The following is a 23,177-nucleotide window of genomic DNA, read 5'->3' as shown; positions in this document are numbered from 1 at the left end:
TTTAATGTGGATCATTTCAGATATTAGTCTTTTATGGTAATTCTTTTCATGATCCATAATTTTAATATTGTCCCAGTCAAATGTATGTTGTTCGTTTAGAATGTGTTCCGTGGCAACCGAATGTTTAGCAGAGTCTAATTTAATATTATTTTTGTGTTCTTTAAGTCTCGTTCTTAACTGTCTTTTTGTCTGTCCGACATATGTGGCGTCACAATCGTTGCAATTCAATTTATAAACAACATTAGAATTCGTGGGGCAATTATTTCTGTCCTTTTGAACTCTTATGAAGTCATTCAATTTTTTAATGCAACAATATCCTACCACTACGTCAGGTCTTCTTATTGCTGAAGCAACTTTATCAGATATTGATTCTATATATGGTATGACAAAATATTTAATGTTAGTATTAGTATTATTAGTATCTGTTATATTGTTGTTATTAGGCTTGTTAAATTTCTTAGTTGAGAGATTTTTCAATCTGCGTTTTATTTCTGTGAAAATTAGATCAAGAGGATAACCATTGGATAGCAAAATGTTAATAGCTTTCTCTATATTTTTTTTGTGAAATTGCGGATGTGATAGTAATAAAGTTCTATCTACCAAGTTATAAATTGTTCCTATTTTATGACAAGTCGGATGATTTGAAAAAAATGAAAGTAATCTACCTGAGAATGTCTTTTTGTGATACCAATCTAAATAAATTTTATTATCTATTACTTTGATCATTATGTCTAAAAAGCTTATACACCGATTATCCTCTTTTTCCAATGTAAATTGTAGTCTGTCGTTATAATTGTTGAATTCGTTCAAAACATATGTAATATTGTCAGCGGAAGTGCATAAAATAATATCGTCTACATAACGGAAATAAAAAGTCATTTCGCAATTTAAATTACTAATTACCAATGTTTCCAAGTCCTGCATGACTATATCGGCAATGATCGGAGAAAGTGGGGAACCCATAGGAGTCCCATAAATTTGTTTGTAAGTTATGTTATTGAAAGTGAAAAATGTGGAAGTTAATATAAATTTTATCATACCTATGAATTCATTTTTGGGAATCTTTGTGTGTGACTCTATAAAATGCCATCTATTATTGATACCGTTTAATGCAAGATCTACGGAAACATTAGTAAATAATGAAACAACGTCCAATGAAACTATTATGTCGGAATCTTGTAGTGTTTTCCCTGATAGAATGTTGCATATATCGAAACTGTTATTCACAAAACTGTCAGCTCTAGGAAGGCTATCTTTTAAAATTTTATGAAAGAAGGAAGCAATATTATATAGAGAAGTATTTATTGAGGAAACTATTAATCTAAAAGGAATATTTTTCTTGTGGATCTTGAGGAGCCCATAGGCTTTAAGAAGAAGGGAGTCGCTTGAAAATAAATAATAATATTCTTTTTTGTTGATGAAATCATTTTCAACCATTTTTTTAAACAATTATTGAGGTCTTTTTCTATTTTTGTTGATGAATTGTTTTTAACTATGGTATACGTAGAATCGTCTTCTAGGAGACTTTCAACTTTTTTTATATAAAATTCTTTTTCTAATGCGACTGTAATGCTGCTTTTATCTGCTCTAGTAAATAAAATATTAGGGTTTTGATTGCAGAATTTAATTGTGTCTTTATGCATGTGAAGTAATTTTTCTTGTATGTCCGTTTTTTTGTCATTCTTGTTTAAAAATAATGATTCGATTACTATATTGAGTTGTTGGTCTACTGGGATTCGATTGTGTAATCATCAATCATAAAACTAAGTGAAAATTATAAAAATAAATGTACTATACATTAATATATGCTAAAGACGTATACATATACATATATATGTATATGTCTTTAGCATATATTAATTAATGTATATGGAGCATTTTAAAGTGTTTAATTGATCAATTAAAATATAAATGAATAAAAATTTCTTTATCCTGATACATGTTTTAAAGCATTTGCAATGTTTCCTTGATCGCAATCAGAGTTTCGAGATAGATGTTTAAAGTGCATTATTTTCATTATGAATTTTTTTTATAAAAAAGGTTCAAATATAATTTCATGATTCTTTAATTTTGACTGATTTTGACTTCATCATTTCACTCTCCAAAGATAGGATGCGACTTCTGTGTGTGATATATTCTGTATATACACATTTCGTTACTAATCATTTTTAAGGACGTTTCGTAGTCAAAGGGCTACAATACAAAAACAGCGCTAAGTATTTTTTACATTACATACTAAGTAATTTACATTTTTTTTACTTTTATTTTTTAATTTAAATTAAAAATTTTTATTTAACTTTAAATTTTTTTAATTTTTTAAATTTAATTCTTTGTGCCTTATATTAGCGATAGAGAGCGGGAGAGAGCGAGAGAGTGCGGAAGAAAGCGAGAGAAAGCGAGAAAGAGCGAAAAAAAACCGAGAGAGAGCGAGAGAAGACGAGAGAGAGCGAGAGAACGCGAGAGAGAGAGAGCGGGAGAGAGCTAGAGAACGCGAGAGAGAGCGGGAGAGCGAGAGAACGCGAGAGAGAGCGAGAGAGAGCGATAGATAACGGAAGAGAGCAAGAGAGAGCGGAAGAGAGCGAGAGAGAACGAGAGAGGGCGAGAGAGAGCGAAAGAAGACGTGGAAAAGCAAGAGAAAAAGGAAGAAAGAGAGGGGGAGAGAAAGGGAGGGAGAGAGAGAGAGAGAGAGAGTGAGAGAGAGCGAGAATTTATTTTTCGTTTGGTTGCTTAAAAGGTTAAGCAGCTGAGGAAAATGTCACTATACTAGGATGGGTGGCCGCGGATAAGGTAAAGCAGCTGCGGACAAAATCACTTTGTCGGGATGGGTGACCGGGACAAGTACGACGCCGTAGTCGGACAAAAAAGTGACACCTTTTCGACCAAAAAATAACTTAAAAAATTCATATCTCCGCAACCAATAGTGCTATGAAGTTCGTTAAGGTCTCATTTTACTCGGAAAAAATCGTGCTTTCGATTGATATAGTCATCTTTTGACAAATATGTTCCCGTTCATGAAATATTTCAAATTTTTGTTTTCAAGGTTACGAAAATCGTGTTACGTCCAGTAAAGGATACACAGTAGCGTCCTACGGATAATTTTCGCTATTGTTTCGATATTTTCGCTATCTTTTCGATATCTTTCGATATTTTTTTTTGTTTTTTTGTAAATTGTATTTTAATTTAACGAATGAAAGAAATAACTTAGCAAGACGCTACCGCGTCTCCTGATAAGAAACACGACAAAATGATCGCGCACGTATGTGTGTAAGTATTTTCGAAGCATCACGAGTATTGTCGTCGTGACGTTGTTCTTTTCATCCCGATACGCGACTGCTTTTAATTCTCGATCGATGGCGATGAAGACGACGATAATCGCGTCATGTTCGCGGAGATGTTAGGCAGAAATGCACTTTCGGTCGCTTATATTCTACCTATACAACATCGAGAAAACTTGCTGTTGCGTCTTGCTATTGTATCCCCGAGGTATGCCCGAGGAATATTATTGCGGTGTGCACGATGCGGACTACTCAATGAGAAATGATGATTGAATCGACGTCGATTCGTTGTCGAATTGATGTCAAATTTTTCGAATCGATGACAATTTGACCAATCATTTTTCACTGGGTATATAAATGCAAATTTACTGGCGGAATTGCGGAAACAAATAAAAATGGCGATCTGTCCTCGCTGAAGCGGTTATACATAAGTCTGCGGAGATGTTTTTCCGAGCAAGAAGACATAAATAAATTCAACGTGCAATTGACTGTGGAATATAGAACTTTTTTAAATCGGAAATTGTTGTATTTGGTAACCGATCGAGCGACATTTTGTTTGTTTAAATGCGCATTTTCCGCTGGAGAACTTCTTGTATTAGACGGCTTGGTGTGCTTTCTAGTAACGAAACAATGTTACACAGTTCAGGCTTCTTTTTCTTTAAGTTATTTATCATCTACAGTATTTACTATTATCTAAATAAAATTATAAAGATTATTATCTAGATAAAATTTTGTTATTTTACCTTTCGATAATAAATATATATATTATCTATACCTGCATCTTAGATGAAAAAATTAAGTGTTATCATTACTAAATTACTTAGAATAATGTTCAGATAATTTGATTGAGAGTCATAGCCAGTGTTTGTTGATATTTAAATAAAATTATATAAATGATCTGGATGAAATTTTGACGTCATTTTATCTTTATATAGATAATAAAAATATGTTTATTCTACAGCTGCATCTTATATAAAAAAAGTGTTATCTTCATTAAATTATCTAGAATATATATTGTTCAGATAATTTTAGGTTTAAAGTCATTTCACATACAGATAACTATTGTCTTAGCGAAGACGTTATGTACGTTTGTTTTCAAGCTCAATATGTGAATTCCGAGATACATGTTATTATATTTTGACCTTACCGGGTAACGAATCCGTAAGTACGCGAAAATCAACCAGTCCAGAGCTGGCCGGCAATGTGACAAGACACTCGAGAGCATAGCGAGCGCGAGATAATTTGTAACGAGTCACTTGATAAGTCTTATATTGTTTTTAATAAAGAGACTTCTCTTAACATCCCCTGTAAAGAAATAGGCGAGAAAAATATTGGTCCGAAAGTCGGCTGAATCGGGAATCGAACCCGAGACCTTCCGCTTGCCGGGCGACTGCTCTTTCAACTGAGCTATTCAGACACTTACAAATCAATATTTCTCTCAATTTTTATACCCTCCCCCCCACCCCCCACCAAAGCGTCGTAATTAGGTCTTTACAGGGGATGTTAAGAGAAGGAACAAGGGGAATTTCTGAGATCCCAACCATAGGATTCAAATTCCTTAGTTTCCAAATTTTCCAAATTTTCTTTCTTTCTTAATCGTTTGGCTCTATTGGTCGAGAGAAATGAAGTGTAAATTGTGGTTTAAAAATTAAAAAGCTGACTTAAAAATATTCTTATTATTGTTTAAATATATTACATTTTTCTATATAAATAATTTTAACTTGACTCACTTTATATTGTTGATATCTTGTAGCTTTTATTGCACTAAAAAGAAGATGCTGATAGTGATGCGCAGTGACGTTGCAAAGAAATTGAAAATTAATGTTCACTATAAAGCTGTTCGGCAACAATCGTCTGTTCGTTCCAGTGTTTTATATGGTACTGAAAGTGTGCGAGATTCTCGAAACGATTTTCTGTGTTATTGTATCGTCATATTTACGTTTATTTTCATGTACGTTCGTGTGTTGGTGTGTGTCTACCTCGTCTTGTGTGTGTTATATTCTGCTTGCCGAAAAGTGTGTATGTGTGTATCTGCCCTTATATGTATATGTGTGTTTGTTAAAATCCCAAAGAACAAATCCAATCGTACAACATCCACCTAGTGGATTCGCTTTGGGTGCAGCTGATGTCGGCGGAAATTTTTGAAATAATATGCAACTTTACATCTTCTTAATTTTATGTTGAGGCAATTGAAGGATTATGTTAGAAAATGGAAACAAGATTGTTCTGCTACATATTTTAAAATTTAAGCCGCTTAAAATAATATCTTATTCAATAATTTAGTTTTTAATACAATAATGAATGAAGCGGAGAGAGAAAAGAAGAGAGAGTGCTCAGTCGCGTATGCACCTCGATCTACTCAAGTATTTATCTCGATTTATATTTTGATTTATATTATATTAAATACAATAAATACACCGTTCGACAAAAAGACCTTTTTTCAGGTTCGGAAATTACCAAAACGTATCCTTATAAATTTTTTTATGCTAATTACGAATCCGGCCGCGAAAATTGCGTATTACGTCAGGTTTTGTAAATATGTAAAGATGAGAAAAAAAGCATTTTAGACACTTTTCCGTAAAATATAACTTTTAATTGGGACGTGATAAAAAATGCTACGAGGGCTCAAAATAAAGCTTAAGACTTGTAGGTTGTGCAAAAAATGTAAAAAAGTTCGAATTTGGGGTTTTTTGAGAAAACTAAATTAAGAAATTAAAAGTATCATTTTTCGCACTTTTCTTTATACTAATACATAGTCTTTAGAGGTACGGTAAAATGGCTCACATTTTTTTTTACAAATATGAATATGTCAAAATGTCTTCAATTACTGATAAATAATGATTCATATTTTTAAAATTAGAAATAGCAAATCAAAGTTTCAAAAATTTAATGTTAGTGAAAATAAGTAGGTAAAGATTTATTTATAACTTATATTAAATTTGTGAATTCGATTTTTGATCAAGCTATTTAAAAAATCTGGCGTAATACGCAATTTTCACGGCCGGATTCGTAATCAGCATGAGAAAATCTATACGAATAAGATTTAAAAATCTCAGAATCTTTTTGAGTGTCGAACAGTGTTATTAAACATATATAATAATTATCAACGTTTACTCACGAAAATATTATATCTGCTAAAAAGCAATGCATAAGCAGTGCCTTTCATCTTTATTTATTTTTGTGAAGTATAAATGAGAAAGTATATGTATATAAATAAAAGAACATAAATTCTGTTGTATACTTAACATATTTTTAAACAACTATACACATGGATAATTTTTTTTTGATTGAATTTAAATTCGTGGTCTCGGCTATCGTAAATATATATATACAGATCAACAAGCACATGCGCTAATTGTATAAAAACAGTTTATGTAATTATTAATCATTATTTTTACGTAATTAAATACATGTATAATTTCTTATATATAATACAATATAAACTTCGGCTCGTATAAAATTAAAATATGTAATAAATTAAAAGGCCAACTTAACGAGCTAATAAGATGTTAATTAAATTTTTTTATTATATGTCATAAAATAATATTACAATTGATAAACGTTTTGGCTGTACGACAGTTTTTTTCAATATTATTATCGCTATGTTAATAAGTCAAAGAATTAAATCGTTTGGTAAGACCGAACATATTATAAATATAAAATCTATCGGCTTATAATGTGAAAAACGCAGTAACAAATTTCATGCTTGTTGACTTGAGATAAATCGCCTACTCTCGAACATCAGATTTCTGTAGTTCATGATGTTATAGTATGTAATATGCTGTGAAATTATTGATGTGTCAGCCCGAATATTAAATATTAGATTTTTTAAAAATAATGATTACTTACGTCTGTGTCGAGACGATAAAATATTTCTTTTTAAATAACATTGTCACAATGTGTACTTTTTGCGAAGCTAATCAATATCTGTAAATCGCAATGTCAGAGCGCTGTATATATACCTCTTTGCTATGATGACATAGACAATTTTTCTAAAATATCAAAATAAGAACCGTCAAGACGCTCGGTGTCCTTTTTTAAGTTGATACTGTTTTTTTCTTCTTTAATGTGTATCATTTCCGATATCAACCTTTTATAATAATTCTTTTTGTAGTCTAAGATTTTTGTTTCGCTCCAATTAAAAGTATGTGTAAACTTTACGATATGGTCAGAAACCACCGAGTGTCTTGCAGAATCTAATCTGATATTATTTTTATGTTCATTTACTCTTGTGCCTAATTGTCTTTTCGTTTGTCCCACATATGTAGCATCGCAATCATTATACGATATTTTATATATGTCACCGGAATTATTATGACGATCATCTCTGTCTTTTTGTGTTTTTATGACTTTATTTAATTTTTTTAAACTTCTGTATCCTACTGTTATATTAGATTTCCTTAACTCTGATGCTACTGATTCCGAGATTCTTTCAATGTATGGTATCGCTATAAATTTTTTCTTCTTATTATCATTATTTATGTCATCGTTATTCACATTATGAGTCATTTCTGTGTTTAATTTATTAACAATGAGGGACTTCAGTCTTTTATTAATTTCTGAGAAAATGAGATCGAGAGGGTAACCATTACTTAATAGAATCTCTATGATTAATGTTAAATTTTTGCTGTGAAAAATAGGATGTGATAAAAGTATTGATCGGTCTACTAGATTATATATTACACTTTTTTTATGGCACATAGGATGATTTGAATAATATGAGAGTGTTCTACCTAAAAATGTTTTTTTCTGAAACCAGTCAATGTGAATTACGTTATTTATGATTTTGAGTGAAATGTCTAAAAAACTTATGCAACGGTTGTCCTCTCGTTCTATTGTAAATTTTATTCTATCGTGACAATCATTAAATTTTTCCAATAAATATGAGACCTGATCATCCGGCATGCAAACTAGAATGTCATCTACATAGCGATAGTAAAATCTTACATTTACATTAATTATATCGAGTATCCTAGTTTCTAAATCTTGCATGACAATATCCGCTATGATTGGAGACAGAGGCGATCCCATAGGGGTTCCATGTATTTGTTTATAAATAGTATCATTAAATGCAAAGTACGTTGAATTTAAAATGAATTTAATTATATTGACAAATTCGTTTTTGTTAATTGATGTGTGTTTTTCGATATAATGCCATCTGTTATTTATGCTGTCTATTGCAAGGTCCAATGGTACATTCGTGAACAACGATATTACATCCAATGATACGATTGTTTCATTGTTGTTTAATTTAAGATCAGACAATGCGTTACACAATTCAAAACTATTATTCACATGACTATTCCAACTCAGTTGGAAGAGCAGTCGCCCGGCAAGCGGAAGGTCTCGGGTTCGATTCCCGATTCAGCCGACTTTCGGACCAATATTTTTCTCGCCTATTTCTTTACAGGGGATGTTAAGAGAAGGAACAAGGGGAATTTTTGAGATCCCAACCATAGGATTCAAATTCCTTAGTTTCCAAATTTTCTTTCTTTTTTAATTGTCGCAATAACATCGCGTTTGGCTCTATTGGTCGAGAGGAATGAAGTGTAGATTGTGGTTTTAAAATTAAAAAGAGCTGACTTAAAAAGTATTCTTATTATAAAATATATGTATATATATATATATATATATATATATATATATATATATATATTTGACAGGCATATATATATATATATATTTGACAGACATATATATATATATACAGGGTTTGTCCGGAAAGTAATGCGTCGCATTTTTTTGTGACGCGACTATACATCGCAGAGCGATGGGACCGGTTGGGGAGGAAGGGGGGTACCCTTAGCTTTCCAACGGTAGGTCGCTCAATTGTTTCCATGCGCTTGGAGGGTTAGGACGGCTTATTCTGTGAACCTCTGCTTAGTGGTCGCGTCGAACTTGTGATGGAGAGAACGATAGAGCAACGCTATGCGATAAAGTTTTGCGTGAAGCTGGACAAGACGCCGCTGGAAACTTTTGAAATGCTCAAGAAAGTTTTCGGGGACGATTGCCTTTCCAAATCGCAGTCAAACAGATGGCACAAGATGTTTAGAGAAGGTCGGAAGGAGGTCGCCGACGAGGCCCGCGCAGGACGCCCGTCAACATCGCGAACGGACGACAATGTGACTCGTGTGCGCCAATTATTGAATTCAGACCGTCGAATGAATGTTCGCTTAATGTCGGAATTATTGAACTTGCCGAAAACGATTGTTCACGAGATTGTATCGGAAGACTTGGCCATGCGGAAGATTTGCGCAAAACTTGTGCCCAGAGTGTTGACCGATGCGCAAAAGCAACACCGAGTGGAAGTTTGTGAAGAACTCAAGCAACTCTGTGCAGATAATCCCAATTTCCGGCGGACTTTTTTTTATTTCCTCGGCTGAAAAGGGAGCTCAAAGGACAACAGCTCGAGTCGGTTGACAACGTACAAGCTACTTCGACGGCCTCCCTGAACAGCATCCCAGTCAAGGAGTTCCAGAAATCTTATGACGCATGGAAATCGCGTTGGCAAAAATGTATTGACGCAGAAGGGTCATACTTCGAACAATTTTAAGTTGTTTTACCTATGCGATCAATAAATTCTTTTTTTAAAAAATGCGACGCATTACTTTCCGGACAACCCTGTATATATATGCCTGTCCTGTAATCAATTTAGAAATTTAATTTAAAAAAAAAATTCGAAAAATATAATGTACACTAAAATATATTGTAATTAAGAGTGCATTAAAAGTTGTTTCAACATTTGAATTCAATTTTTAAACCGTCAATACAAAGTCAAATACATAAATAAATAAATAAATAAATAAATAAATATGTAACATGTGACAATATAATATATTAAATAGCTTCAAGAACGCGATCATAAATCCCACTGAAATTCTCCGTATCTTTTTGTAAATTAATGCTCTTTCTTTGGTTTTTTATATAGAACATTTCTGCTATTTCTCTTTTTCTTGTTTGTTTTTCTTGATGCAGAATCACAGGAGAATCCCAACGGAACTCATGATCGTTGCAAGTCCGATGCAAACTAACAACTGAGTGTGATGTCGTGTCTTTTTTGATGTTATTTTTATGTTCCTTAATACGTGTTTCTAAATGTCGCTTTGTTTGTCCAATATATGTAGAGTCACAATTCGCGCATTCGATCTTATAGACGACATCGGTTCTTTTTAGGTTATCAATACTATCTTTTCCTCTTTTTATCAAAGTGTCTAATTTTTTTGGAACGGTATATAATACACCGATTCCATTTTTGTTTATGCAACGAGTAATATTTTCGCTCAAATCTCTAATATACGGCAACACTATAACATTTCGTGTATCAAATTTATCTCGATTAGACGCACCAAAATTACCGCCAAATTTAATCGCCCTAAGTCTCCTGTTAACAATTTTGTTTATGACTGTTAACGGGTAACAATTGTTACGAAGAATTCGTTTGACTAACAATAAGATGATGTTTTTCTCGTGAAACATAGGGTCAGCGAGTAAAATAGCCCTGTCCACGAGGCTTGTGATCACACTAATTTTATAACGCATCGGATGGTTCGAAAGAAAATTTATATAACGGCCTGAAAACGTAGGCTTACGGAACCAGTCAGTCGTCAATTTGCCATTAACTCGTATAACGCTTGTGTCTAAAAAACTTAAGGAACAATTGTTCTCCAATTCAAACGTAAACTTTAGTCGAGTGTGAAAACTATTAAAAATCGTAAGCATATCCTCCACTTTACATTTCGGAATAATTGAAAAAATGTCATCAACATATCTGAAATAACAATGGGGCTCAAAATCCAATTGACGCAAACAATATGATTCCAAATCGTCCATAACCATATCAGACAAAATTGGAGACAAAGGAGACCCCATAGGCGAACCGAAAACCTGCTCATAAAATTTTCCATCAAAAACAAAACTAGTCGAGCGCATAACCGTGTCAATAGCATGTAAAAACTGTGCAATGTTAAATGAAGTAAATTGTGAGATATCATCCCAACGGTTTTCTATTGCTGCTTTTATTAATTCCCACGGTGTGTTAGTAAAAAGCGAAGTCACGTCCAACGAAATCATGACATGATCGTCATCAATGTTTTTATCTTTAATAATTTCAACAAAGGACCAACTATCCTTAATGTGAGATCGAAGTTTCTTGACTGCATTTTGCAAAATCTCACCTAAATAAGATGCAATGTAATAAACCGGACTTCCTAACGTTGAAATTATGATACGAAGAGGGTAACCTACTTTATGGATCTTAGGTAAACCATAGGCACGAGGCAAATTGCCATTAGTACATCTCAATTGTTTGTAAATTGAATCATCTATGAGTCCATTATTCAACCAAGATTTTAATAAAGTTATGATCTTTGCGTTGAGAGCGTTTAATGGATTTTTATTAAGTGGTTTATAAGTGGAAACATCTTTCAGTAAACAATTCATTTTCCCCACATAGTCAGTCCGATTCATCAATACCGTGACTTGGCCCTTATCGGCTTTTGTTACGAAAATGTTACTATTTGATTTCAAAAATTTTGAACAATAAGCGTATCTATTAAAAATGTAACTATCAATATGACTCACATGTTTTTGTTTACTTAAAAATTTGTGTACTGAGCTCGCTACTGAAAAGCTATTTAATATATTATATTGTCACATGTTACATATTTATTTATTTATTTATTTATTTATTTATGTATTTGACTTTGTATTGACGGTTTAAAAATTGCGAAAGACACAGTACTTTGGTTTTCTATTTCCTCAACGCGTAGTGACTAAGTTTCCTGCTTACAGTCAACATCTATTTATTTCGGGCTTACTTCTGTCAGTTATACATTGTTCATCAAAACAATGGTTAATTTTGTCGGGGTTTGCTGTAAATATGATTTATTGTATTAATCTGGTATGTAAACATATATATTTTTGTAAATTTATAATTATTTGTATGATTAAGCGCATTAAGAGTATATTTATATGTATATAATTGTTTATAGATTACTTGAAAAGGGCTGCAATGACAGCCGAAACGTTGTAAATTAAACTAATTATTTAAATTAAATTATTGCCAGTCTGGTCGACTTTAAAATTGGAGGAGAGATTTTCATTATTTATTACTGGCGACTCTTAAGGATTATCATTTATTTGAATTCAAGATAATCTTTTAAACATTTTTCCGATAAAAATAAAATCTGCGATGGTTTGATCGACGATACTGAAATATATCTTAATTAATTATAAAGTCTTACCGAGTGCTTTCTCTTTGCCAAGAGTGACCCAAACAACAGAAGTGCAAAAAATATCATTTATCAGTAATACAGATAGAGAGCCGTTGCCACCCGGAATACGATGTAACGTCAAAAGATAGCCATCTTCTGTCGTTACAATGTGAGTTTCCGTGGGATAACCCGCTTTTCTTATTATCTGCGACTGAAGAATTAAGTAAAATCAGTAAAATATATATTTATATTTAGTATATATTTATTTTTACATAATAATTGTGTTTCTATACATTAATAATAACATAAATATAAAATATTACACATAATTGTAATTAATATAAAGTATAATTATATAATAACAACAGTGATAAATATTTATAAAATCCAAAATAAATTTGAATAAATATTAATAATATCTAATAAAGTATATAATTATAATTTTTAGGGTAAAGTATTTTTACATAGTAAAATGTAAAGCTCAATTGTAATTGTTTTAGAAAGAAATTGTAGAGGATTATATTGTTGTCCATATTTCTTACATATGTATATCATCGCAAATGAAATAATTTTAATGATTATTGCGTTATTAGAATATACATATAATTATGTATTTACTTTTAATCATATTAAATATACTTTAATAAATATCATTAAAAAGAAAAAAATTGCATATGACGTGTAATATCTAAGAAAACTTTATTTAATCTATACTAATAATATATAAAGAGGTAAAGTTTGTTTGTTTCATTGTTTGGGGTAATCTCAGAAACTACTAGACACTCAACCGATTAAAAAAAATCTTTCATAGGTGAATAACTTAGATCTTTCTGAGTAACATAGGCTATATGCAATCGTCTTGCAAACTTCTAAAAATGTGCGCGTATTGTACAACAAAATTCTTTACGTTCTTTACGCTTTATATTTTTCCAACAATTTTATAATTTAACGTTGCAGCGTAAATAATTCATACTATATTCATACAAATGTACTGGTGAAGATTTTATCAAAATCGGTCGTGTAGTTTTTACGCTAAATTATTAAATTATTGGAAAATATAAAGAGCAAAGAACGCATTTTTTGTACAACGCGCACATTTTTAGAAGTTGTAAAACGATTGTACATAAGCTATGTTACTCAGAAGGATATACACCAGTAAAAAATTTATTAGTTTCTCAGATTATCCCACACAATGGAACAAACAAACTTTACTTCTTTATATGTATATTAGTATAGATATAGATAAAAGTATAAACAAGTAAGTAAGTATAGAACATCGGCTTAAAATCTACTTGCCCCCTTGTCGCGTAAAAATATAAAAATGTAAAGCAAATCATGATAAAATAAAGAAAACACATAAAAAACATAAAAGTTAAATTTGAGAAAACATTAAAAATACAAGCAAAATCTTTAAAAAACTAACATATGTAGATTATTAGTTCAAGTTTAAAAGTATATTAATAGTATAAAAAATAATGTGCAAACTCTAAATAAATAAAAACATACAAGCTTTAACATACTAAAAATGAAAGTATATTAAGAATAAATAAGCTATAAGAGCTAAACGCGGATGACGTTGATTACACCGAGAATTCGCTTATTTCTCCCTAATCATTTGTAGAAAAAAAGACGAAAAAAATAATGATCCGAAAGTCGTTGAATCAAAAACTGAACCCGAGTCTTTCGAATTTAAATTCCAATTGTTATTTGCGCATCCTCATAAATCCGCAACTATATACCGAGCGCACAAAGCACGCGAGAAACAAGTGTCAGCTAATAATTTATAATCTATACAAATGATCAAAGCCGGATCTAGATATTTTCTCATCCGAGGCACTATTAGCAATTGACGCCCCTTTTTTCTACATATGCACAAATGCATGTCAAAATAACATAAGCTTGGTAGGTACTTGAATTGCTACATATTAATATCATTTTCGCATTTTTATAAAAAAACTTTTTTAAAAAAATTGTTCAATTTATTGTTTATTTCTATGCCCTCTCATGTCTTTCATCCGAGACGAGTGCTTCGCGCGATCTAGATTCGACTCTGCAAGAAATATTGAATTGATTAATATATTTAAATCATTGAGAAGATTCTATGGTATTTAATAGCGGTTGGTCACCAGTCAAGAATGAAAGCTAATTGAGTGCAAACATGTATAAGAGGAGAAAACTTACTATGATAAAAACGATAAAAATATTATGTGTTTTACTAAAAGTATTTATGCTAATGAGGACGGCTCACACGTCCTCTTCGAAGGACAGGAAGATTGTATAACTCAGGTCAGTTTCCCGAAAATTCATTTTTTTATACATTCTGATCTACACTTAAAGTGTACTTTACACGATGCTGCTTTTATTCACTTTGAGCAAATTTCTTCTTTAATTCGCGGCGTCTAATGTTTGCTACATATTAATATCATTTTCGCATTTTTATAAAAAAACTTTTTAAAAAAAATTGTTCAATTTATTGTTCATTTCTATGCCCTCTCATGTCTTTCATCCGAGACGAGTGCTTCGCGCGATCTAGATTTGACTCTGCAAGAAACATTGAAGGGATATTGAATTGATTAATATATTTAAATCATTGAGAAGATTCTATGGTATTTAATAGCGGTTGGTCACCAGTCAAGAATAAAAGCCAATAGAGTGCAAACATCTATAAGAGGAGAAAACTTACTATGTTAAAAACGTTAAAAATATTATGTGTTTTACTAAAAATATTTATGCTAATGAGGACGGCATTCACGTCCTCTTCGAAGGATCAGGAAGATTGTCTAACTCAGGTCAGTTTGCCGAAAATTTATTTTTTGAAACACTCTGATCTACACTTAAAGAGTGCTTTACACGATGCTGTTTTTATTTGTTTTGAGTAAGTTTTTTAATTTATCAGCGAATTCGCTGATAGAAACTTTTTCTAGATGTTCGTTTTTTATTCTTTTTATTGCTAGCTTTTCATTTTTGATTCAAAACGAATTTCTGGCTGAGACGAAGTCGTTACCGTCAAATCATTTACACGTTGTTGATAAAGAAAAATAAAGTCGCAAGCGTTTTAACAAAAATTTTTCTCGCATATGCGCAGGATGCCGAATTATTTGCTATTTGCTTGGTTATTTATTCGCTACCATCTTTACACGGAGCGTTTTTTGATGCTGCTGCTAGTCGCTCAGTTAGTTCGCTTGACGAGAGCGTTAATTATTTTATTATTAATATTAGACGTCGTGATTAAATTAAATGTTATATATACTACAGACAATGGATTGTTTGTGATATTAATCTTGCATGTCACTATTTATGTAAAATTAATGATATAAAAAAAGTAAAGTTTAATTTTACGTCATATATTTAAAGATTGATGTTATATTGTTACACATTTAAATTTAATTGTAATGAATATTTAAACTTAAACGTAACATATGTTGATAAAATTGTTTTGTTACAAATTGTTAATATTAATGATTTTGTTATTTATTCCATATATCTTCTGTTACATGATAAACATACATGTATGTATATCACATTTTTTATACACACATTCTCATATTATTCTCTTGTGATGTTTAAAACTTTTCTCAAATATTTATATTTATTAATTTCTGTGTAAAATTTTTAAGTAAGTTATTTATTATTTAAAGTAATCAATATAAAAAATTAGGACTTTTCAGGATAAATTGCATGCGTAGAAAACTACTAAATATTGAAATAGGAGTTCGGTACAATAAATTGCGTTCTCAATCAAACAGTTTCAAGGCCAATAATATACACAGCAGCTATTGTTTTTTATATGTTCAAGTTGATATACAATTTATCATTTAAAGTATACGTTAACACATATGTGTACATGAAATTAATATAAAAACTAAATTATTAGACAAAATTGTTTTAACAATTAAAGAGAACCGGGCTTGTAAGACTCACAGTTATATATATACAAAGTGTCCGGTAACTAACGGACCAACAATTACAAAGGGATTCTTTGGTCAATTTGGGAACGATTTTTCCTCAGCGAAAATGTCGAAAAAGGTCATAATTTTTTACAACTTTCCAATATTTGTCAATATGTATCTTTATAACTAAGCCTCAAATTAAAATTTTATTATAGTAAACTCTACCTGAAATTAACTGAAAAATATAATTATGTTAGACTTTTAACTTCAAAACGTTTAGTTTTCAAACAACCCATTGTTTTCAATCGCTTATAACTCGAAAATTATTGACTTCTCAACATTTTTGCTAAGGAAAAATCGTCTCCAAATTGGCCATAGAATCCGCCTTTAATCATTGGTCCGTTAGTTACCGGACACCCTATATATATATATATATTGTATATATATATATACTACTGTGGGCAAAAAATACCGGAAAATTTGAATTTAAATGGTGTGGTGGTGTGGTGCATTATGAATTCCTGCCAACCGGCCAAACTGTCAACAAAGAATACTATTTGGGTGTTATGCGTCGTTTGCGTAATGCTATGCGTCAAAAAAGACCGGATTTGTGGAGAGACAATTCTTGGGTTTTGCATCACGATAATGCACCATCTCACACTGCATTCGTAATTTGTGATTATTTCGCCACAAACTCGACCCATATCGTTCCGCAATCATCGTATTCGCCTGACTTAGCACCATGTGACTTCTGGCTATTCGCTAAACTAAGAGACCGCTCCGTGGACACCGTTTTGAATTGATAGAAGAGATAGAAACCGAAACGAAGAAGGAATTAAAGGCTATACCGGAAAAGGACTTTGCAGCATGTTTTGAAAATTGGAAAAAACGTTGGCACAAATGTATTGCATCCGGGAGGGACTACTTTGAGAGAGATGAAATGAATTTAGAAGAATAAATAAAGATTTTTTGATTTATAAACAAATTCCCGGTATTTTTTGCCCACAGTAGTATATATAAATTCTTCATAACTTTTATTCATCTAATCGTGCGTTTTTTTTTGCAACTTTCTTTTTAATGCAAAAAAATTTTTGGTTTTTAAAAAGATATTTTGATCAGAAACACAATAAGAACAATTTCTTTAAACGGTGTTTTACACAGTATGTTATATATTTCTTTCTAGTTCTATTTTATAATAATTTAACTTAGCTCAATGCATGTCATTTATGTAATTATAAAAATATCGAAAACAGTCATCTTTTTGAATAAGTGATAGTTACTTGATCCAAATGACTTAATGACTTATTTTAATTATTTGATTATCTGCAAAAGCAAAAGAAGGGCCATTTCTATTTGTAATAAAATTGAACATTAATTTGAAAGTTGGGATTTCTATCACATATACATTAATTTTACTATTTGGAATTTTGCATTTATTACTCCAACGACTTATTTATTAAATTATTTGCGAAATAAGTTTTAATCTAATCTCACATTATGTACTGTTCATCATGTGATTCAATGGAATAGTAGATTTTTATAAGTTATATGATGCATATTTATTACTAGGATAACCCATCCTTCAGATTCATCGATGTCCATGAGTACGTGTCATCAAATCTCGAATCTGTTCAGTATTATTTTGAAAACGACACTGTGAGAGTAAGAAATGAAGTCGGTAAGAGTTCATTTGTAAAGTATAAGTATTTTTAAAAGCTCCTATTTGTAAATATTTCAAAATCTAATAAGTTTTAAAAAATATGCATATAAATGTATATAAAATGTTGTGTATGTACATTTATTTCAAATCATCAAAATTTATTATGAAATAATATAATCTAAGCATGCGTTAAAATATAAGTACTAATTATTAACTTTTATCGCTTATATTTGTTTAATATTTTTCTCTGAATAACGATTCATGAAAACAATAACGAGGAGAGGTTTATACTTACAAAAAATGTTATAATTAGACATATATAAATACAGCTGAATGAATTAAAACTTGTAGTTTTTGAAGGAAAGATGATATTTTACATTCCGCATATGATTATGATTTTTACAACGTTGCCATAATATGCGGTATTTATTTAATTTCATTCCTTTTTTGACAGACCATGTATGTCAATATATATATATATATATATATATATATATATATATATATGTATATACCCTATATATATATATATATATATATATATATATATATATATAAAGGTACCGATTATGAGATACCGCATTTACATTTTCTATGCATGATTTTATGAACTAGAACGAATTACATACATACTGGACCCTTACATATAATTGAGTATACATTTTGCTTCAAGGAGAATCTACACCATCTTCAGAAAGCATTCCAAGCGAGCCAACATGTCCTAGAGCATTTGTGGAATTTAACGACAGACTAAATCAGAAAGACATTATTGTGACATTCAGGTAAATAATGAATACTTGCGTTCTTAAATCTGGTACTTTGCAGTGTTTTAAGTTTTATTTTATATACAATACAATGTGTACATACAGTGTATATACAGGGGTTTCTTTTAAGCGGTGCTCAAAATTTGAAGAATGGATTCCTTATGCTGATAGAGAAGAAAAAAAGGTATAGATATGTATGAACATAGGTCCGAAAAAGATTAGTTTTTTAGTTATTTAGATTTATGTAATACAAAATATTTGTCTCATTTTCTCGTCTTACAATTAGAGGAAATGTTCAAAATGTTTATCTCCTGTAAACATAGGCCGGCGAACTTGAAAAACATTGTTCATATCTTTAAGCGAGGATTTCTAAGACGAGAAATAAGACAAAAAATTTTTGTTACAAAAATCTTAAAACTCAAAAACTAATTGTTTCCAGACCTATGTGTGTATAACTTTTTTTCTTCTCTAAGCATGAGAAATCCATTCTTGAAATTATCCATTCTTGAATGTGTCCACTACATATGAAATACCATGTATATGGAGGGTGTCACAAAAGAATCAGAATGGCGAAATATCTCGAAAATATATACTTTATGAAAAAATGTTTTAAATAGAAGTTGTAGGATTTAAAAGAAATTTTTACGAGCCTCATCAGTTTGATTTTAAATAGCGGTTTTAAGATCATTTCAAGGTCAACCCCATTTTTTATAATGAAACTATTTTATATGTCTCGTGTAAATAAATAATTATATGTAAATGGATTTCAGAAATTTGTTAAAAATAAAAAAATATAATATTTTATATCCTTTATAGGTGGAACAAACCTAAATTTACAAATGAAGTGATACAAAAATATACAGTTCAATATTGGTTTTTTGAGAATCAAATAATTCATAGAAAAGTTGCTATAATCTCAAATTTCACGATATTGCAACTTAAAGTGTACAATTTAAAACCTGATAAAGTGTATTATTTCAAAGTACAAGCGCATAACAAATTTGGTGCTGGATCTTATACTAAGTTTATCAATGTGTCGACTACACATGAGAATCCAGTACCTTTATTACTCGTCAAAAAGAAAAGTGAATTTTATGTATTGGATATAGATTTATAGATCGGCTTTGAACGTGATATCAAGAGACACGGTAGTGTCTCGCGACCAGTTAAGGGCGTAGCGGAGACACCGTGTATCTTAACGCGAGTCGGACATTTGAGTCTTTATAATATTTCGAATCCTCAATAATGGCTGAAGCAATCGAGTTTATACTAGACTTAATCGATAGATTGAGTTCGAATTATATAATAAAAGTGTCTTTATTTCTGCTCTACGTGATTTGTAAGCAGAGATATATAAATGCAAAGTCGAAATATGAAAAATTTCTATTAAGAAACGTCCCCGTCATCATTATCATCATCATTATCATCATCATTATCATCATCGACCACGCATACATAGTAGTATCGTGCTACACGTATTCACACGTATACAACACATGCGCACACATATATCACACGTACACAACACATGCAAGATGCATGTAGTGGTAATTTTGTCCATCTCGCACGTTTTACAACAGATGGCGATAGTGGCGCTCCGCCATATCGGCAGCGTGCGGGGTTATGTTGGCTAACTCTCTCTCTCTCTCTCTCTCTCTCTCTCTCTCTCTCTCTTTCTCACACGCACACGCACACACACACACACTCTCTCATTCTCACTCACTCACTCACTGTTCGTCTTGTGTACTTATTTAGTACATTCATGATCGGCAGCGTGCGGGGTTATGTTGGCTAACTCTCTCTCTCTCTCTCTCTCTCTCTCTCTCTCTCTCTCTCTCTTTCTCACACACACACACACACTCTCTCATTCTCACTCACTCACTCACTGTTCGTCTTGTGTACTTATTCAGTACATTCATGATTAAACATCTATATGCATTAATGTGAAATTTACTTACAATTAGTTTACTTGAAATATTCAATCTCTAAAGTGTTTATCTTATAAGATAGACAAAAAAATCTGAGTAAATAATAAGAAAAAAAAACAAGGATTATTATTGTCATAATTTTTTATCAATTAAGTACTCTCAACTATCCAATAATTAAATAAATACGTACAAATGTGCGCGCGTGTACACACATACACATATTGATATTAAAGAGATTGAAGGAGAGGAAGGAGAAGATAAAAATTTAAATATTCACATATATTTTCAAATATTATATATGAATTTATAGTTTACATATCTAATTAATAATGAATTTCTAATTATATTAAACATATCAAAATAAAGACATACATGTATTTATCAAATGAATAAAATTATTGAATACAGACTTAAAAAATTTATTAAACATAAACTTAAAAAATTAATTAATTAAACATATTCCAAATTTAGAAAAAATAAACTTTATTTATATATGCAACAGCTTTTTAAACTAAATTTTGAAATTCTATTTTATATTAGACAATTATCTCAATCAACATCTACGTCCACATTAGCTGCACTGCAGACTACCTCTACAGCCACATTATCTGCTCCGCGGATATAGCGTTATGCCAATACGATACATTACATGTACTTACTTACTTGCCTTTACTGTACCAACTCTTGTTCTTTCCACGTAATCATGTTTTTACAGTTATCGTTTGCTGTATATCTTCCAGCAAACTTTATTTCGTGTGAAGTGTATTTAATTAATTAAATCTCTGCGAAAGATTGAGAAGATGAAGGGATAATTCAAACTATGAAGACATGGTTACATGGAAAAGACAAGAGTTGATACAATAATAAAGACATACATGTATTTGTATCCTGCTGGCATAAGGTTATAGAAGTTGATTGAGATTGAAAAATAATAATGAAAATAATAAAAAAAATAAAGACACATGTATTTGTATCGTGCTGGCATAAAGTTATAAAAGTTGATTGAGATTGAAAAATAATAATAAAAATAATTAAAAAAAGGAAATATTCAATCATCATTTAAAAGCATATTTGAAATCTGTAGAATAAACAGTTTTTGCAAAAAATGTGGAGCATTAGAGCTCTAGTAAGTCTAAAAATAAATGTAAACATCAATTAATAATAACTGATGTTATATATATATTATATATATAAACCAATTTGTTGCAATATTCACTATAAAAGGTTGTAAGGGTAAGATGGCTAAAAGTGAATAATTTAAAAGATAGTTAACATAATTTTACATAAACTGAAATATTTTATAGAATAAAATATTTGTAATATTTCGAAGTTTATGTAAGATTATGTAAAAATTATACCTTTACAACTTTTTATAGTAAATATTCCGAGGAATCGATTTATATGAGAAAAATTAAGGTAATTCTATTTTGAAAATATAAGTGACCTTTAAATAACCTTGAAAATCGCCGTTTAGGAAAAAGTCTGTGAGTAGTATAATGGCAGGTATGGCCCGTCAAAACAAACCCCCACCACCGACCCGTCTGGCGCCGGGTCTTATCTTATCTTTCCCCCACCACCGGCGTCTGGCTTTTCCGAGTGTGGGTGTTAGGGGGAAAGGGTGTTGGGGGGAAAAAAAATGGCGACTGGCCCCGAAAGGTGGGGATGAGAATTTTTATTTTTTATTTTTTCTGATTTTCTCTGGATTTGAACCCGGGACCTCCGTGTTTCCGAGCAGGGTCCTAGTATGTTGAGCTAAACGAGATCTTACTAGTCTAAGGATTAGATGTGGTATTTAAGCTAAAGTTGCGTAGAGTACGGCATGGGGGTTCGGGTATACGTATGGCAAGGATAGCTCGTCGAATCAAATGGTCGATATTGGACGGGGGGTGGGGTAAAAACAGTTCGGGTATACGTATGGCAAGGATAGCTCGTCGAATCAAATGGTCGATATTAGACGGGGTGGGGTAAAAACATTTTGGCCAAGAAAAGCGTCGTGCGGTCGACCGGTGGCAGGTAGTAGCTGACAATGGCGTAGGGTAATAAAAAAGAACACGCAAATATTTGTACAGGCGAGCATTCCGACTCGCGTCACGATAAAAAATAATAATACATCGTCGTAGATTAGAAAGATGTCAGATAAAATTTTATTTTAAAATAACTCGCTGCTTAATGAAGGTAAACAGGAACATGCATGTGGAGGAAATTTCTGGAAAGAGGAAGTGAAAGAAAATTGAACAATAGTTTTAAAAGTACAAATATGGATTATATTTAAAATATTTTTACAGAACAAAATTTATTTATTCATACTAAAATTCATATTATATATTGTTATAATTCGCTTATTTTTTGTGAGTAAAAATTTTACGAAATAAGTGTATGATTAAACGATCGTTATATTCACAATCTTCGGAAAAAAGAGCGAGAAACTGATTAAGATTATAACCGCTG

The 23,177-nt window shown here is 31.2% G+C and overlaps 1 protein-coding gene across 2 annotated transcripts in view; it reads left to right on the top strand.

Annotated features, from left to right (window-relative positions):
- Positions 1 to 20,172, top strand: part of LOC114946321 (proto-oncogene tyrosine-protein kinase ROS-like) — a 29,111-nt gene extending 8,939 nt beyond the window's left edge. Inside the window, exons 1-4 of one of the 2 annotated variants that reach the window (XM_029322777.2) lie at positions 15,014 to 15,276; positions 17,947 to 18,055; positions 18,711 to 18,819; positions 19,618 to 20,172. In XM_029322777.2, the coding sequence (XP_029178610.2) occupies positions 15,172 to 15,276; positions 17,947 to 18,055; positions 18,711 to 18,819; positions 19,618 to 19,918 (624 nt within the window). In that variant the 5' untranslated portion in view covers positions 15,014 to 15,171 and the 3' untranslated portion in view covers positions 19,919 to 20,172. Of the gene's footprint in view, positions 1 to 15,013; positions 15,277 to 17,946; positions 18,056 to 18,710; positions 18,820 to 19,617 lie in introns of those variants that run through there. The other variant, XM_085480641.1, reaches the window with a different exon arrangement.
- Positions 20,173 to 23,177: the final 3,005 nt, after the last annotated feature.

Source organism: Nylanderia fulva, unplaced genomic scaffold (genome assembly GCF_048542155.1).
Source record: "Nylanderia fulva isolate GAGA-0341 unplaced genomic scaffold, ASM4854215v1 Scaffold154, whole genome shotgun sequence".
Taxonomy (NCBI): Eukaryota; Metazoa; Arthropoda; class Insecta; order Hymenoptera; family Formicidae; genus Nylanderia; species Nylanderia fulva.
The sequence above is the reverse complement of the archived record's forward strand: the minus strand, read 5'-3'. Positions and strand labels throughout refer to the sequence as shown.